Consider the following 19224-nt stretch of genomic DNA (forward strand, 5'->3'; position numbering starts at 1 on the left):
AAGTTATTGAAAAAAAGTATAGCAGCCTTTATTAAGAATACCCGCATATCCCACATTGACATATATACATATACTTATATACATGTATATACATATATACATACATGTATATACATGTATGTATATATGTATATACATGTATATACATGTATGTGTGTATATATATATATATATATATATATATATATATATATATATATATATATATATATATATATATATATATATATATATATATATATATATATATATATATATATATATATATATATATATATATATATATATATATATATATATATATATAAATATAATTACAGTAAGCTTTTTTGGTAAACTTCCCGAGAGTACTCAAACCCAGCGACATTAACATTGTAAAACTCATTTGCTGCCAGCCTTTCCCGTAAAATCCCGTATATGACTTTTAGCACCATTACTGGCAGTGAATCAGGTAAAAAAAATGCATCCAAAAATACCCATAAACCATTTTCCCAGAGTAAATGTAAGAGTTTTGAGATGTGGCCTTAGTGTAGTGTGTCCACCAACCTCTGGTACGTTTCTCTCTCTTGTTTTAGGCTGTGACGTTTCATCACGTAGATTTTAGCGTCCCGTATGACTTTCTCTCTTAGCTCATGATCTGACAACAGCCTCTGAGATTGATGTACAAATTCCTGGCAGGAATAAAAGGCAAAATTAATCTCATTTCCTTCCAAAATGCCACTTGAAGACTTGCCATTGAAGTCGCCCGAAGAGGTGTTTAAAGCAGAAAGCCATATAACAACACACAAGAGTAGAATGCAGATAAAAAGTATTTGCATTGAGAAGTAAACACTTCAAAAGGAAGGATCTATTTGGAGCTGCAGGCCCAATTCAAGTCCAATGGACTTTTTCAGTTGAGTCCACAATGGTTGTCACTTCTAATTTTCTTCGGGAAAGAAGAGGAAAAACAAAATGGGCAACTTTAAAGAATGGCACCCACCATCTGTCGCGGCGAGCTGCTGGGTGGAAGACGGAGGATGAAAATTGTACTAATTACTGTAAAACATGATCAATGTTTATTGAAGGTCTGTTATTTGACATATGTTGCATTCAATTGACCTCATACAAAGCAGTTGGGCCAAAACAGCTGAAAGCCCATCTATTCTACCCCAGGCTATGCTATACCACCCGTGGTGAGTACTTATCTCCCATTGTTTTTATTGTACTATATATCGAGGATACAGTATCTACAGCCCAGCTGTAAGTCTTTGTTTGGAATTGTTCTACTTTCAAACCCAGTTCTGTCTGAATTATAAAAATGACAATAGAAGCAGACACAGAGACTAAATGGATAAAGCTGAGTCTGTCAGACTTTATCAGAAAAAGACACAATTATGGCAATTTCTTTCTGCAGTGCTGCATGTTAAATTTTTGTTTTGTATTTATTTTCATAGTTTCTGCAGAAGAATTTGCGGTACATTTGGTCGCCGGTCAAATGGTGACAGAGAGTTCACTGTTGAAGTCAGCTCTCAAAATTATATTCATGAGAGAGTTTAATATCTAGCTACTGTTTAATATCCAAGTATATTTGACCGGCGACCAAACGTCCGGCAGACCAAACGTCCGGCGACCAAACGTCCGGCGACCAAACGTCCGGCGACCAAACGTCCGGCGACCAAACGTCCGGCGACCAAACGTCCGGCAGACCAAACGTCCGGCAGACCAAACGTCCGGCAGACCAAACGTCCGGCAGACCAAACGTCCGGCGACCAAACGTCCTGCGACCAAATGTCCGGCAGACCAAACGTCCGGCGACCAAACGTCCGGCGACCAAACGTCCGGCGACCAAACGTCCGGCGACCAAACGTCCGGCGACCAAACGTCCGGCAGACCAAAAGTCCGGCGACCAAACGTCCAGCAGACCAAACGTCCGGCGACCAAACGTCCGGCAGACCAAATGTCTGGCAGACCAAACGTCCGGCGACCAAACGCCCGGCGGCCAAACGTCTGCCAAACCAAACGTCCGGCGACCAAACGTCCGGTCACAGAATTTGCAGTTGCCAATGAGAATTTAAAATTAAATCTTAACATGAAAGATTGATAATCAATGTGTACCTTTGGGGAAGAGTATAGCAGGCCATTGACCTCATGTTGCACAACATCTTTATTTCCTGGTATGTCTCTGGCCACAACAGGTAGCCCCAAATCCATAGCCTGTTGAAAAATAGAATATTGTTTATGTTTATATTTTTTTGTATTTAAAAAAAAATGCAATTAAATATTTGTAGGCTCCCATATACAAATGCCATAATGCAGCGCAACCACTCAAATGCTGCGTATCTTTGGAAGAGTAGAACAAATCTATATGAGCGTATAGCAGCTGGTATGTGACGAAAGCTAACACAACAACGTATAAGAGTCTTGATCTCACAGATGGACACCTTCAGTCCATCCTGAGAGGGCAAAGAAAATATAGCCGTGCCTAAGCATATAATTACAGTTTGCCAATAACACATGTAAAGCATCAATCTAACTGTACATGAGAAAAATCAAGGCTTTCCAATTTTAGTATATTGGATTTTAACCAATTTTTTAGGAGGATGCTTACATTTTTAATTCATAGATTTTGTCCCTTATTTTTGTGAGCAAGATTTAGTTTTAGTCTGTTCTGAATTTGAGTGTGAGGAGAAAATAAACATAACTGGTTTAGAACCGGAATGAATTTATGTATATATGTGCAGCTCTTATGTCAAATTTTGACCCCAAGTGGATTAAATACTACAAATTTGTGAACCTAAACCCTCTTGTTAAATCCGTTTTCATAACTATTCCACTCTATAATGGACATTTATAAACCTATCATGGACAACATGGGAAAATACAATTGAAGAAAAAATAATAATATAAGTTTAAGAGAAATGAAAAGCTGTGGTGGTATTAAAAAAAAACTCCTGCAGTGAAATAAAGTGCATTTCTAGTCTTGTCGATATCATGCCCATTTGAGTGAGAGGCCTCAAGGCAGGTCGCTAAGCTTTCAGCCCGTTTTGAGGGAAATTCTATGCGTAAGAAAAGCTGTAATGAATGATTAAAATGCAAATCCACATAGTGCATATTAGGCATTAAATGCAGCAGTGTCAAATGAAGGTGACACTTTATCAGGTTTATACAGTGAATAGTAATAGTTAATTTCATGTGAAAGAATTTGCTATTTCCGACAAAATGTATTTTATATTTGTGTATAAGACAAAGTCGCTCTATGCAAAAGTTAAGCTGAGAATATTGAATCAGGTGGGATTTAAACACCCAACCTACAAGTACAAGTACATGAGCGAGAGGAACTTTTGGAATAATCCTTAATGATTTGATTAATTTAGCTGCTTCAGAATTTTGAATGTATGTCAGCTCATGCCTTCAGCAGAATTTTTGGGAGAAACATGCTAACGTCGTCATCCAACTCCAAGCATACAATAGGTTGTCTTAAGTGTGCGTAGACGAGATAAAAAACGGATTTTCAAATTTTTTTGCATCGTCAAAATTGCTACTTTTGATTGTTAGAAATTGTGAAGTTACTGTATTTTCACGACTATAAGGTGCATCGCATTATAAGGCGCATCGTATTATAAGGCGCACTGCATTATAAGGCGCACTGCATTACAAAGCGCAACAACAAATGACACATTTTAATGTTTTTTTCCATATATAAAGCACACTGGATTATAAAGTGCACTGCATTATAAGATGCACCGCAAAGTAACGCGCACCGCAATATAAAGTGCACCCTCAATTAATGACATATTTTAATTTTTTCCCTCATATATCAAGCACACTGGATTATAAGGCGCACAGCATTATAAGGTGCACCCACAATGAATGACATTTAAATTTTTCCCCATATATAAAGCACACTGGATTATAAGGGGAACCACATTATAAGGCGCAACACATTATAATGCGCACCCTCGATGAATGACAGATTTTAATGTTTTTTCCATATATAAAGTACACTGGATTATAAGGCGCACCGCATTATAAGGTGCACCCACAATGAATGACACATTTTTTCCATATATAAAGCACACTGGATTATAAGGCGCACCGCAATATAAGGCACACCCTCAATTCATGACACATTTTAATTTTTCCCCTATATATAAAAGACACTGGATTATAAGGCGCACCACATTTAAGGTGCACTGCATTATAGGATGCATCCTCAATGAATGACACATTTTAATGTTTTTTCCATATATAAAGCACACTGGATTATAGGGCGCACCACATTATAAGGTACACCCTCAATGAATGACAGTATTTTTTCCCCATACATACAGCACACTGGATTATAAAGTGCACTGGATTATAAGGCGCACTGCATTATAAGGTGCACCCTCAATGAATGACACATTTTAATTTTATTCCATATATAAGGCGCACTGGATTATAAGGCGCCCTGTCTATTTTGGAGAAAATTTAAGTCTTTTAAGTGCTCCTTATAGTCGTGAAAATACGGGAGTTGTCTGCGTCTATTGACAGATTGAGATGTTTACCTCCAAGATGGCTGCTGACATGCCCTCTGAGATGGAACTGTTGACCAATGCAAAACACCTTTTCATGGCGGCGTGGAGCTCCGGTTGGCTCCGTTCCCGGGTTAAAAAGACCCCTGCAGATCTGATAGAAGAAATGACAAATCTCAGTGGTGCGTGGGGGGGACTCAAGGCGTACAAAAAGACGAGGTCAAGGCAAGAAACACGGTTAAACTACTTGAATTCTAACCAAGGAAGAAGACATTTGTTGGGGCGAAAGATGTAAAAAAAAAAAAAAAAAGTACACTGGAGATTTGCCTTTCATTTCCTATTCCTTTCATTCAGTTTTATCTGCGATTTCATTAAAGTTTCAGGTGAAAAGGGGGGAACAAAGCAGCTTCTTGAAAAGCTTCCCAAGTTCTTTTATAAAGTGTGCAACTGACTAGGAAAATAAAGTGAGTACGTACTTCTTCACAACAGCTTCGACTTCATCAGTAAGTACTGGATCGATCTGAGAAAAGGAGAAAAAAAAAGCTTCATTATCATTAAGAATGTGAAAAAAAGCTAAACTAAACGATGATACGATTGATGACCCCGGGTAAGCAAACCATTTTCGTTGAAATCCCGTCTTTTTTTAGAGATTGGGGTCAGGTTGGGGTGGATGGCCAATCTGATTAATTGCAATGTGGGATTTGTGTGCATTAGCTCAGAAAAGTCAAATATCAATTTAGGTCAAAGATGTTGCCAAGCATGTTTTTTTTTCATTAAAACGTACGCCTTGTTTAGTTAAATTAAGAGTGGTTAAAAATTTAAGAATGGAAACAACATTTTAGTGTCTTACAATAGCTAAGATTTGTGCCAGAAATTGGATTTTTGTGCTTATAACCTGTTCTACGGAGCAATAAATGAATTCTCAATGTTGCAATTAAGAGTGAAATGTGTCATCATTGACAAAGTGACCTCATTTCTTTCCCCCTTTGGGATTTATAGTGCAACATGACATCTTAAACATTGTATTTTAGAATTAATCATTAGTTTTTTTTCCAGGTTATCTCATAAATTCATATTTTTTAACATTTTTTTTTACGAATGCCCAAAAACAGAACAACAGACTTGACAAGGGAATGAACACAGTTCTTTTAATAATACATACACCTTTCCGTTTCTGAAAGAAACAAATAAACAAGCGTCTGCTGTGATTCAGACATGTTGAGATAAATCATGCATCTTTGCTTCAATGGAATCGTTTTATCAAAGGAAGACAGCGCAGAGGAGAGCGTGGCAGCAGCAGACGTTGGATAAGCCCTTTGGCTGTGTCTAATGGTCTTGTTTTCCAGAACCTACGCAACTTTATACCTGACACTGGTTTGAAACTGGGATTACCGTATTTTCACGACTATAAGGCGCACTTAAAAGTCTTAAATTTTCCCCAAAATAGACAGTGCGCCTTATAATCCAGTGCGCCTTATATATGGAAAAAAAAAAACAGAAAACCAAAAACGAAAAACCACCACTGTCGGATATTAAAAAAACACAAACGCCTGAACTGAAAAAATGTTAAATATGCAAATGCCATTTTAGTTTACAAAATCTTCCATCATACATATATATACCTGGAAGTCAATAGCAATTACCGTATTTTCACGACTATAAGGCACACTTAAAAGTCTTAAATTTTCTCCAAAATAGACAGTGCACCTTATAATACAGTGCGCCTTATAATACAGTGCACCTTATAATACAGTGCACCTTATAATACAGTGTGCCTTATAATACAGTGCGCCTTATATATGGTAAAAACGTCATTCATTGAGGGTGCGCCTTATAATGCGTTGCAACTTATAGTCGTGAAAATACGGTACTTACAAAAATACTGCAAACTGGTGTCATATCGAGTTAAATTGGGTAGGAAACACAAAATAAACGAGTAGAAATAGGGCAAGATGATTTTTTCTGACTTTAAGACTATGCCAATCAAATGATGATGATTTTTATGGCTCTTAAATGCGAATAAACCATGTAAAAATCCATTGGAAAGCATGTGAGACAAAGAACAGGTGATTTATGTCATGTCAAGTCGGTGCTTCTAATTGGTGCATTTTAAAAGAGAGATCCACTGTATATATATGTCTAGTTAGGTAAGTGCTGATCTAAAATATGCAATAAGCAGATGGCAGTTTGAGACAAAAGGGAATTGAACAGGCACTATGGCTGATGACACTCAGCCAGTTAGAAGAATTATGCACGGCGCTGACTAGAATTGCAGCTAAATAGTTAAAGCGTTATCTCTACTTTGTCCACTTAAGATGCTGCCTGGAGGCCAACATTGTGTCTCTGAGTGACGGCACCCGTATGTAGAAAAAAAAATGGGATATAAAAGAGAAGGATAGCAACATTTACGCTTGTGTACTTACCCTTGGACCAATTATGATGAGGACATTCTGGGGATTTTCATGATGCCATTCTGTAAGGGATGAAAAAATTGTGCTTTATTTTGTAGTAAATACTTATTTTAACATTTTAGAACTGATCTTTTCACATACAAAACAAACTGTGCCACCTCTGTAGACATTTTTTGGCAACAATGTTGATTCCAATCAAATGAGACCAAGTCTGACTCCAAAAAGATGGTAGTTATGAATTATTTATTTACAATTATGACCATCTGAAGCAAAGAAAAGTCAATAATGAAAGCGTTTTCAGAAAATCTACCACCGAAAATTGGCAGCAAGAGTCAGTAGAAAAATCTTACAAAACAAGAAATAATTGCTTTACAAGAAGAGTTAGTGTGAGTCCTACTTTTAAAAAAAAAAATCAGTGGGCGATCTACCTGAAAAGCTCTCCACTAAATAGAGCGGATCCTTGACTCTTCTAAGGCCACAGATCAACAAGAAGACATGAAGCCGTTCCACATGGCAACCGCTTACACCTGGAAAGTTGCCAGACACACACACACACACACAACGACAGTGTTAAAATAACAAAACGCTGCATAATGAACATCCAAAGCACTGGCAGGTAATGAAAGCGATATATCACCCAAGGTCATGGAGAAAATAAGACAGCAATGACTAATGTGTTTGTGCAATTCCCTGATCAGTGTTGGAATGCTCGGCAGGGAAATTGCCAGTAGTGAAAAGGCTGTGGCCTAATCACTGTAAACTGTAACTACACAGCGTCAAGAGCAGCTTTAAATTGCTGGAAAACAACAAGCCATGACGTCAAATTTCTCCAGGAAACCCTTGAGTCAGCTGTTTTGGACATTGGACGCAATCCAGAGAATATTGTAAGACGAACAGAAGAACAATGCTACTGCTTAGAAACTGACCTTCACAAGGTGTAGATTGCAATAACTCAAATTGTGATTGCCGAGCACACGCATGTCAGAGCGCACGGAAAAGCGAATGATGTACTTTAATTAGAAACAGTTGTTTTTGCAAATTTGTGCTCCACAAAAAGTTCTAAACTACTATATTATCTAGTATAAAAAACACTGTAGTGGTAAGTGTGTCGGCCTCATAATTCTGAGGTCCTTGGGTTCAAATCTAGGTAGGTTTTTTCCGGGTACTCCGGTTTCCTCCCATGTTAAAAAAAAACATGCATGATAGGCTAATTGGCCAATCTAAATTGCCCCTAAAAACGAGTGTGAATGGTTGTTTTTATCCTCGTACCCTGCCACTTCATGCCAGTAGTCAGCTGAGATAGGCTGTAGCACCCTCCGTGACCCTAATGAGTCTAAAAACGGTTCAGAAAATGTATGAAGAAACACTTTACTGCATATTTAAGATATATTCCCAGTACACTAGACGTTATAAGGCAATAAACCTAAAGAATGGCTTTAATAGACTTGATGTGTAGTTACCGAAAAAAAACACTATGCAAATGAAGGCTAATGATGTAGCAGATGGAGTTTTCACTTAACCTGAGAAAGTGATCAAGACGACGTCAAATCGTGTACATACACGTCACACGAAGCACGAGAGTCAAGAGAAATCCCCTGCTGCCAGTTAAGTCCAGATCAGGAGGCCGAGGCTGTCCTTTAAAGCTATTAAAGAGGATCTAAACGTGACAGCGTGGAGTCTGGCATTGACCCTGATCCTAGGGAGCCTATTGTCCATATAGCACGTCATTCTCCTTAGTCCTTGTAGCAAGTTGGGTGGTGAGCAAGCAGAAAAAAAACATGACTTAACACGCAAATTCTAACAACAAACGGCCTGGAAATAATGGCCAAGTGGCCAGAATCAGCAAAACCTTTGCAATCCAAAAAACACCATTAAGATAAAAATAGAAAGATGTAAAACACTTATGTACTAATTTATGACCTATTTATTCATATCTACAATGTATTTTCTTGTGTGTCTTCTCACATTCCTGCTACTGTAACAGTGAATTTCTAAATGTATCTAATCTAATCTAATATCATGGAGTATGCCATTTGCACCACTCCATCTCCTAAAAAAAAATTTATTTGACTTTAAAAGGGCTTTTTGAACAATCCTCTGATGCTTGGAACAGAAGATTAGATTGGGAACTGGACTATACATGTATGCATGAAAATTGTTTTTTATTCGAACTGCTCAAATTAATCTCTTCTCTACTTCCAATTTATGCCATAAAGGTTGGCGAGGACTTAAATGATGAAACATTCGACGATAGTAATGGAAACAGTTACCTTGCTTTTTATTCATGATGTGATTTTAAAAAAAAAAGAAAGAGGAAGAATTTGGGTGAGCCTAAAAAAAGATTGTTTTTACCTTTTTCTATACTAACAACTTTACATGTCCAAATACATTTAGGTAGTACTTTTGGCGAAATAGCGTATACCGTATTTTCACGACTATAAGGCGCACCGCATTATAAAGCGCACCCTAAATGAATGACAATTTTTCCATATATAAGGCGCACTGTATTATAAGGCGCACTGTCTATTTTGGAGAAAATTTAAGACTTTTAAGTGCGCCTTATAGTCGTGAAAATAAGGTAATTGCTTTTGACTTCCAGGTATGAAGCACTCACTACTTTACAGTCACCTCTAGAGCCAGCCATTGTTGATGTTTTGGATTTTTTTGTATAAAATCTTGCAGTGGGGGAGGAGCTATATGATGGAAGATTTTGTAAACTAAGATGGCATCTGCATATTTAACAGTATTGTTTCAGTTCAGGTGTTTGTGTTTTTTAAATTTCCGACAGTGGTGTTTTTTTGTTTTTGGTTTTCTGTTTTTTTCCATAATAAGGCGCACTGGATTATAAGGTGCACTGTCTATTTTGGAGAAAATTTAAGACTTTTAAGTGCGCCTTATAGTCGTGAAAATACGGTACACTAAATCATAGCATATTTATGACAGTTTTCCATTAGTAAAAGGCCCAAACATAACATTTGTTCCAATTCTGTTGCTGGCAACTGTTATACTAACCAACAAAAAAACCCACAAAGTAGAATGAGTCATCCCACAAGTGTATGCAGTCACTCAAATTGAGAATGAAAATTGTAGCAATTGATTTCTGTCACGTTGCTCCAAACTAAAAGCTCAGATGCGGAAGAGTGTATTATTTTAGGCACTTTTCAAATGGTCAAAGTTCAAAACATGATGTTATGAGGACACAAAATCAATGGGCCACACAATTTCCAATAAAAACTATTGACAAGTGTTGTCCGTTATAAACACAGTCTACTATACTTTGAGATTGTCCCATCAGGGGGTGCCACAACGAATTAAGTTTTCCACTTTAGCCTGTCCTTTGCATTATCCTCCCCCATACCAGCCAATTTCATATCGTCCCTCAATCCAATCCATGTATCTTCTCCTAGGTTGACTTCCAACCATGTTACTGGTATGTAGTTCCACCCGCAGCATCCATTAAGCGGTATCTCTCCTCCTATCGGAGTCTGGTCTCTCTGACCTTGTCTCTGTAACATCTAACCTTTACTCTTTCTCTTATAATCAAAACAAGGGTCTCAAACTGGGGTTGGTTCACAGGGCGCATTAATGTCAACTCCATTTCAGGTGGGCCAGACCATTTTAAATATATTTATTTCTATTTATATTTCTATTTACTTTTGATTGAGTTATTTTAATCCGATTTAAAAAAATAAATAAATCAAAAATATAGAGATTTTTTTAATTTAATTAAATTTTTTACATATATTTCTTCTTTTAAATCGGATTAAAATAACTGGATCAAAAGCCCTAAATATTCAGTTTATTTTTAATAGATCTAAACCAATGTTTATTTCATCTTTTTTATTCTTAGCAAGGGCAAACATATTTTAATCATTTAGTTTTCATTTCAAAAGGAAACATCTTTTTAAAATTATGTTCAATAATAAAATGGAAAACAGCTAATATTTGTATATATGTATCTTTTTAGATTAAACAAAAAAATTGATTAAAAAGTGCAATTATAGATTTAAAAAGAGGAAAATCAAGCAATATAATATACATCTATACTTGTCATTTTAATTTGATCCTAAAACATAAAATTGGCATTCATGATTTATATTCTTGGCCCGCACAAAATGATGCGGCGGCCTAAATTCGGCCCCCGAGCCACCACTTTGACACCTGTGGTGTAAATCCTAATCCTAACAAACCTGTTCACCACTAATGACAACCTAAGCATCTTTATCTTGACTACTTTAAGCTCCGCCTCCTGTCTTTCCCTCAGATTTCCACTTTTCCTTGTAACTTCATTGTCCCTTATTTACTAGCCAGTTTTAATAATTGCAACTCCGACAAAACAATAGAGCACATTTAGTTAGAACAAAGTACTTGCAAGTCAAATTTCAAGAATAACTTAAGGAGATGAGGCAATTAGCATGACTTGCGCCAGTTTTGAAGTTTTGTGAAAAATGGCTGGAAGCATGAGCGTGATTAATCAAGTGTTCCTTGATCTTCCGAGGCTGGGAACCCACAGTCCTTGTTCAAGGGTTACTTAAATATGCATTTCCTCATTTAGATTGGATCTGAAATGTTGTAATGCAGATTGAGTTTAGAACTATTTTGGCGGGTGGTTCAGCTCTTTTGAGAGCTGAACTATTGTGGTTGCTCATGACCTTCTTTTGTGGTCAAATTTGGCATTTGTGCATTGACTGTTTCCTTATGACGATCCAAGAGATGATTAACCAGAATGGATGAATGGAACTATGATGACGCAACGTACAACTTGGTTAAGATAACTAGATGTCAACGATAACTAAACAAAAAAAAATCTAATTCAAGTTTGCATCTGTGCTAAATTAGACCCAAAAATTATAGTATTTTGCGGACTATAAGTCGCACTTTATCATAGTTTGGCTGGGCTTGTGACTTATACTCAAGTGGAATCTATATGTCATTGTATTTTCAGTCTGAATTGTGTTGTCAGCTATCGAAATATAAAAAATATAACTTAATACTTTAAATTCAACCTCAAGTTCTCATTTGTGGTAAATTAGAGTCAACAATTATAGTATTTTATGGACTATAAGGCGCACCTTAATCATAGTTTGGCTTGGCCTGTGACTTATACTCAAGTGGAATCTATATGTCATTTTATTTTCAGTCTGAATTGTGTTGTCAGCTATAGAAATATAAAAAATACAACTTAATACTTTAAATTCAACCTCAAGTTCTCATTTGTGGGAAATTAGAGTCAACAATTATAGTATTTTATGGACTATAAGGCGCACCTTATCATAGTTTGGCTGGGCTTGTGACTTATACTCAAATGGAACCTTTATGTAATTTTATTTTCAGTCTGACTTGTTTTCAGCTAAACTAATACAAAAATAAAAATATAAAAAAATGTAATACTTAAATTAGCAGGTGCTCATTCTGTCTCTTGTTCTTTATTTTACTATTACTTTAATGCATAATGTTTGTTCTGGGTTTCTCATAGATTAAAAAAAACTGTCATATATGCATACATTTAAGATAGAACTGGAATACAAACATAAAATATTTGACTACAAAACAAATATGACCATGAACAATTAATTATAGCCCAACTTTGTTGACATTTTTCATATCTGAAATTAAACACTGTATTTTATGGAGAAGCCAGATGAGGCATTTAGAGTAAAAAATAATATACTGTTATGTTTTGTTCATGATATTACCCCAAATTAAAGAATCTCCTCCCAAATGTAGTTAAATCTTCATTTAAATTTCAACACAAAATAACACAGTACACTTTTGAGTACATTTCTGTCCTGGCACTACATTATCATTTTAGATTAGCGAGCCGATCCCAGATGAAGCCATAAAAATCATTTCAAGCATGCGTCACAGATAAACGTGTTATATGAGCCTGAATCAACTCATTTTTCCTCCAAATTTGAGCCTTTCAATCACGTTGACAAAAATATAATCTTTTATCTTTAATCCATAGGAATTATCCCAAAAGTTTTGAAAGTGCTTTGCTTCTTATCAATGATTGAATTGCATATGGTCATCGTCCCTTTAGTCCCGTTTGAAAACGCTGTGTCATGATACCTTCTCTTCTGCCCTCTGGAGGTTGTTGCTGAACTTTATGATCGTTGACTTAGTCTTATTCCTCTACAAATATTTGTCAGAACCTCCTGTTTTTCATTCTGGGCATTCTTAACATATATCATGCAGTACTTATTCTTAATATTTTCAATTACCAAGCCATCAAACAACAATGATTCCAAAGGATTTTTAGTCAAAGTGTTAGAATGGCTTTTAATACTCTCATTTTCATTAGCATGAATACGTTTTCAATCAATATCATGACCAATTTTGTCCACCATTATTAAAAAAAATCCCTACAAACTCTGTCCTGTCATGTAAATAACACATTTAACCAACCGAATGCTGTCTTGTAAATATTCAGTAAAAATATTATACTTGTAATAATAAAAATAATATACTTTGAAACAAATGTTTTGAAATGGAACATTCATGAATCTATATTTTTAACGATATATATATATATATATATATATATATATATATATATATATATATATATATATATATATATATATATATATATATATATATATATATATATATATATATATATATATATATATATATATATATATATATATATATATATATATATATATATATATATATATATATATATATATATATATATATATATATATACACATGCACATATATATACACATGTATATGTGTATATGTATCTATGTATATATATACTTATACATACATAGATACATATATACATTTATACATATATACAAATACACATACAATTAAACAAATATATACACATATATACAAATGTAAAAATATATACACATATATAGACATGTATACACACATATACACATACATACACATATATACACACATATACACATATATACACACATATATATATATAATTATATTTAACTATATTCATAAAAGGTAAAGTTACCTGATTGCTGTAAAAATTCCGCCCAGCTGAAATCATCCATCACTTCTGTCTGAATACCTTCAAAATAAAAGCAGAAAAAAGTAAAATCAATATCTGTGGTCACAAGGAAAATAATACAAACTAGGCTATTCTAAACCTAATCTATATGATGTTGACCTTTTGACCTTGCTATTTAAAAATGCAAGGTCTCCTTTCTATATTGCAGTAAACCTAGTTTTCCACTACATTTTAAATTAAATCAACATAAGTCAATTGCCAATTTCATCGCCCCTCAATGCCAAAAAATAAGACACATGAAGAGAAAAACAACAATAATTTTCAGCGTTGGATAATATAAACTGAAAAAGAAAAAAACTGGGTCCAAAACAGCATGCTATCCAAAAGTAAATATGCAATTTAGTATAATAGCAAAAGGAATAAATATGGAGATGTGATGATTAATGCAGTGCTTAAGTGAGTCAGGGATGAATGCACATTTTCAACATGAATGTTCTTCTATTAGAATTTACCTTGAGGCTGCACACAGATTTTGCTGCTCTGGGAATGCTATGGATAGCGCACGCGGGGGGGGGAAACACATAGGGACAGAAAATTACCATTATAAGACAGGAAAAATGCAACATTATTTTCATTTTGTCCCACACGTTATCATACGGGACTGTAAATTAAAACGAGTGACAAAGCAATTATCGTATCCTGTCAAGATTTGTCTTTTTGAAAAGGTAAACTTAGGTAGTTATGGTAATTTCCCCTTTCAACATCATTAATCAAGAGTTGATAGAAAGGAAATTGACTGTGAGTTATCACACTGGATGCACTCATGTTTTTTTTTTAAATCCTGTCCAAAAAAATTATAATAATAAGATGGTGAGTGAATGTGTGTTCTGTCAAGCTAGTGTTTGCACTAAATGACACAAAGCGGTAATCGTCAATCAGCAATTTATGGCGGTGATGGAATCAGAAAGTAAAACAATGTTGTGGGGAACCAATTGTCTGTGTAATAAAAGTCTTGACATCAAGGGTGTCAGACTCGGGTTGGTTCGAACTTGATTTCATGTGGGCCGGACCATTTTAGATATAATATTCAGATTCTTTTAATATAAATGGATTAAAAGAACTGGATTAAAAGCCCTGAATATTATTTTTTTTTAAAGATGTTTATTTTAGCTTTTTAAAAAATATATTTTTAGATTTTACAAAATGATTTTTGAACTAAAAACACAGAAAAAAATGGATTAAAAATGACAATTATTGATTTAAAAGGAGGAAAATTAAATTTGATCTCATGTGGACCGGACCATTTTAGATCAAATATTTGGATTTTTTTAATGGATTAAAAGAACTCGATTAAAATCCCTGAATATTCAGTTTTTTTCTCAATCTAAAACAATATTTATTTGAGCTTTTTTTAAATATATTTTGAAGATTTTACAATATAATTTTTGAACTAAAAAAACTGAAAAAATGGATTAAAAATGACAATTATTGATTTAAAAGGGAGAAAAATCAGGAAATTTAATATACATCTATCCTCTTCATTTGAATTTGATCCTAAAACTGAAAGTCGGTTATCATTATTTACTTTCCTGGGCCACACAAAATGATGCGAAGGGCCAGATTTGGCCCCCGAGCCGCCACTTTGACACATGTGCTTTACATTTTGTTTTTATCGAAGTAGTTCGGCTCCTCCCTTTTGTGAATGTCCTATTGTTACAAAAAAATCATTTTCTCCTTAATATATAGACTTTTAATGTAAAGCACGAGTTCTATAAAACGCTTAAATTCATGCAGATTAAAATACAGCTATGCCATTCCTTTAATTTCGATATTTATATTAGATGTAGCTTTGTATGAGTTTGAACGGCGATGAATACGCAGTCAGTAAACACAGTTGTGAATAATTTAGAATGTGAATAAATTGCCTTTCAAGAGTGAAGTTTTTTTTCTTTTAAACACATTTGAAAGAAAATCTAAGCCGGATACTGAGCTTTAAAGTAATTAGCACATTTTTATAGACAGCAACTGGTTGCATACAATTTCAAAAGTAAAAACCTACCAAATATAGCTCGGCATCATTTTTCAATCTGTCTGTAAATGCAACTGCAAACCTGTTAAAAAAAAACACATTTTATTGTCATTCAGCCATTGCCTCGAAGCCATTTTCAGTAAAAAACATTCCACCTAATTCGGGAACGATGTTAAAAGATGAAATGGAAGCAACAAAAATGCTGTCATATTTGAGTTAGGAAGCTAATAAAACCCAGTTTTTAAAGGTGAGGCAAAATGTAAGCAGGTTTTAAAAGAATAAAAGTGATTGATATGGATTTGTGAAATTCAAAAAGAGGCCAGTAAGTGAAGAGAAACGACTACATTTCATCACCAAGCCTTGCATGTCAGGTGAGTTTAAGGGAATTGCATGGATTCCCACATTTTCAGACCTTCCTGTGTACTTCCCACAGGTCCCTTTGATTTATACAACAGATACCCTTTGTCTTTTTTTATCTTAACTAACTTACATTAGAGCCGAGTTAATCAAAGAGCCCGGAATATAAATGAACTCCGACTCGTTACTTACAGGGCCGTGGCAGAGAAACAAATATAGTGCTGTACAGACAGTCCCCTACTTACAAATGAGTTAGGTTCCAAGTGCTTGTTCATAAGTTGAAAGTGTTCATAAGTTGAAAGTGTTCCTAAGTTGAAATTGTTCCTAAGTTGAAATTGTTCCTAAGTTGAAATAGTTCCTAAGTTGAAATAGTTCCTAAGTTGAAATTGTTCCTAAGTTGAAATTGTTCCTAAGTTGAAATTGTTCCTAAGTTGAAATTGTTCATAAGTTGAAATTGTTCATAAGGTGAAATTGTTCATAAGGTGAAATTGTTCATAAGGTGAAATTGTTCAGAAGTTGAAATAGTTCATAAATTGAGATTGTTCATAAATTGAGATTGTTCATAAGTTGAAGGTGTTCATAAGTTGAAAGTGTTCCTAAGTTGAAAGTGTTCATAAGTTGAAAGTGTTCATAAGTTGAAAGTGTTCATAAGTTGAAAGTGTTCATAAGTTAAAATTAATCATAAGTTGAAAGTGTTCATAAGTTAAAATTAATCATAAGTTGAAACTGTTCATAAATTGAAATTATTCAAAGTGAAGTTGATTTAGTGCTATATTTTGTATTCTAATTTATGTTTAAGGCCTATATAAGTATATTGAAGGTTTATATAAGTGCTATTGTATGTTTAAGGCTTTTGTATAAGTAACCAGCACATTACTTTGATTTACAAACATTTTTCGACATAAACACAATTTGCAGACATCTTTGTATGTACCGTTTGTTCATAAGTTAAATGTTCGTAAGTTGGGGAGCGTCTGTATTTGGATACATTTTTTACCCGCCCTTCCTGCAGAAGCGGTTAAAAATCTCATTACAACTTTTTTGTGTTTGACGTTATTGAATGTCAAGCGCGGATCTGACCGATACGTCAAAGCAAAAAAAACGAGATTCATACATGCGCTATAATATTGATCTCACCGTGCTTTATGTAGAACTTTTTCCATGACCCCACGTCTGGTCTCAACCTTCACATCTTCATTGATGTCTGTTCCGCCAAAGATGATGCCAAAAGGTACTTGGATGTCTGTTGCGAAGGTTACACATTAATAGATATTTATTCAGGCGTATTGGAGAAATGTAACAGGTTGGCTGATCTTTTTTGAAGGTTGCACTCGATCACATCAATGAAATGGGAAAATAAGATGTATTTACCTAGGAGAAGTCGGCCTGCTTTGTATAGATGGATGGCCAGCACGCCGTCAAATTGAGGATTTTGCGATAGCTGGTTGGCTAAATCAGAAGAGGAGTGAAATTCATGGACGTGTCTGAGATCGCATGTGTGTCCGGCTGATTCAATGTAGGACCTAAAAAAAAATGAAGGGGAATTCATTTTAAAAGGAGTTTTATGAGAAATAATTTCCTCTCTTCTGAATTTTTCATGCATATTATCACACGGTGGACCATCAAGTCATGTTATATCCTATAAAACTGAACTCAAGTCAGGAGAAAATGATAGTTTTATTTTTAGGGAATGAAATATAAGCGTAACTGGCTGGCGATATGATTATTTTTTTTTTTTAAGTGGGATCCTTCCAAGTTTGAACATGAGTTTATAGCATTAAACATGTGGTCTTTGTATATTTAATGCACTCTATTTATATTTCATGATGATCATTTCAAATTAAGTATGGAAAAAATCTAAAAAGTATGTTTTTTGTAAAACGGATCTCGTCGTTTTACCCATTATTTATGAATATATATCCACATACATATATTTATATCTGTATATGTATATACGTATATCTGTATATGTATTTATACGTATATATGTGCATACGTGTATATGTATATGTGTATATGTATATACGTGTATGTGTATATGTATATTTATGTGTGTATTATGTGTATGTGTATATGTATATTTATGTGTGTATTATGTGCATGTGTATATGTATGTGTATATGTACATTTATGTGTGTATTGTGTATGTGTATATGTATGTGTATATGTATATTTATGTGTGTATTATGTGTATGTGTATATATATTCTAAATAATGGGTAAACGACAAGATCAGTTTTACAAAAAAATACTTTAGATTTTTTTCCCCCATACTTTATTTGAAATGTATACATATGAACATGGGAAAGGAATCTCTCACATAATCCCTGATGATTTAGGTGAAGAATAAAAAATGTGAATAAACTAAGATTTTAATTTATATTATTGTCTGCCATTGAAGTGGTAGGGAAAGCATCCAATAGTCTCCCAGTTAAAACAGTGACGTCTATACCCGTCAATGGCAGTGAGTGATAAATATTCACATTCAGTCCTCCCATTTAAAATACAATGGACATCTATAGTTACCAATGTCAGGAAATCATGCAGTCTGCAGTGCCCAGATTAGCGATGAACTCATTAACCTCTCCTCCATTTTTAAACACCTGAACCACCACCATGCAACGTGCAACTATTATCACCCAAAATGTACCTTATCCTCTCTGCTGTGGTGTGATTTCCTGATTTGGGATCGAGAACAGCCAGAAATAGTAATTTCATTTTCACCCCCTAATAGCCATTAAATATAAGAAAACGAAGATCTGCATGCTAATGTTACAAACAACCAAGAATGTTTGATGGCGTTTCCTGTTGGTTTACTCATCACTTAAGTATTTACGGTACAGGACTTCACTTGAACAGGTTTACGAGTACGTCCATCAATTGATTCCCTGGAAACAATTTTTAAAATAATTTAAACTCCCCCTTCTTCAGATCTGCACTATAA

General features: G+C 34.6%; 1 protein-coding gene across 1 annotated transcript; it reads right to left on the reverse strand.

The window, feature by feature from the left end:
* Nucleotides 1-294: 294 nt before the first annotated feature.
* On the reverse strand, nt 295-19222 carry glt1d1 (glycosyltransferase 1 domain containing 1). The gene is made up of 12 exons (XM_077715167.1): nt 18931-19222; nt 17653-17804; nt 17419-17524; nt 15955-16006; nt 14408-14444; nt 13899-13955; nt 7333-7431; nt 6917-6966; nt 4970-5013; nt 4527-4647; nt 2095-2193; nt 295-671 (listed from the first exon to the last, which is right to left on the reverse strand). Exons 1-12 carry the CDS (start codon nt 18996-18998, stop codon nt 525-527), a joined length of 1032 nt encoding a protein of 343 aa, XP_077571293.1. The 5' UTR covers nt 18999-19222; the 3' UTR covers nt 295-524.
* Nucleotides 19223-19224: the final 2 nt, after the last annotated feature.

This window comes from Stigmatopora nigra, chromosome 4 (genome assembly GCF_051989575.1).
Source record: "Stigmatopora nigra isolate UIUO_SnigA chromosome 4, RoL_Snig_1.1, whole genome shotgun sequence".
NCBI classification, from domain to species: Eukaryota; Metazoa; Chordata; class Actinopteri; order Syngnathiformes; family Syngnathidae; genus Stigmatopora; species Stigmatopora nigra.

Excerpts from the sequence above, each read along its gene's own strand:
- glt1d1 (XM_077715167.1), bottom strand. The coding sequence starts at position 18,998 with ATGAAATTACTATTTCTGGCTGTTCTCGATCCCAAATCAGGAAATCAC. Across the intron at positions 17,525-17,652 it reads AGCAGGCCGACTTCTCCTAG|ACATCCAAGTACCTTTTGGC; the intron begins GTAAATACATCT and ends CCTTCGCAACAG. Across the intron at positions 6,967-7,332 it reads TTTAGTGGAGAGCTTTTCAG|AATGGCATCATGAAAATCCC; the intron begins GTAGATCGCCCA and ends CATCCCTTACAG.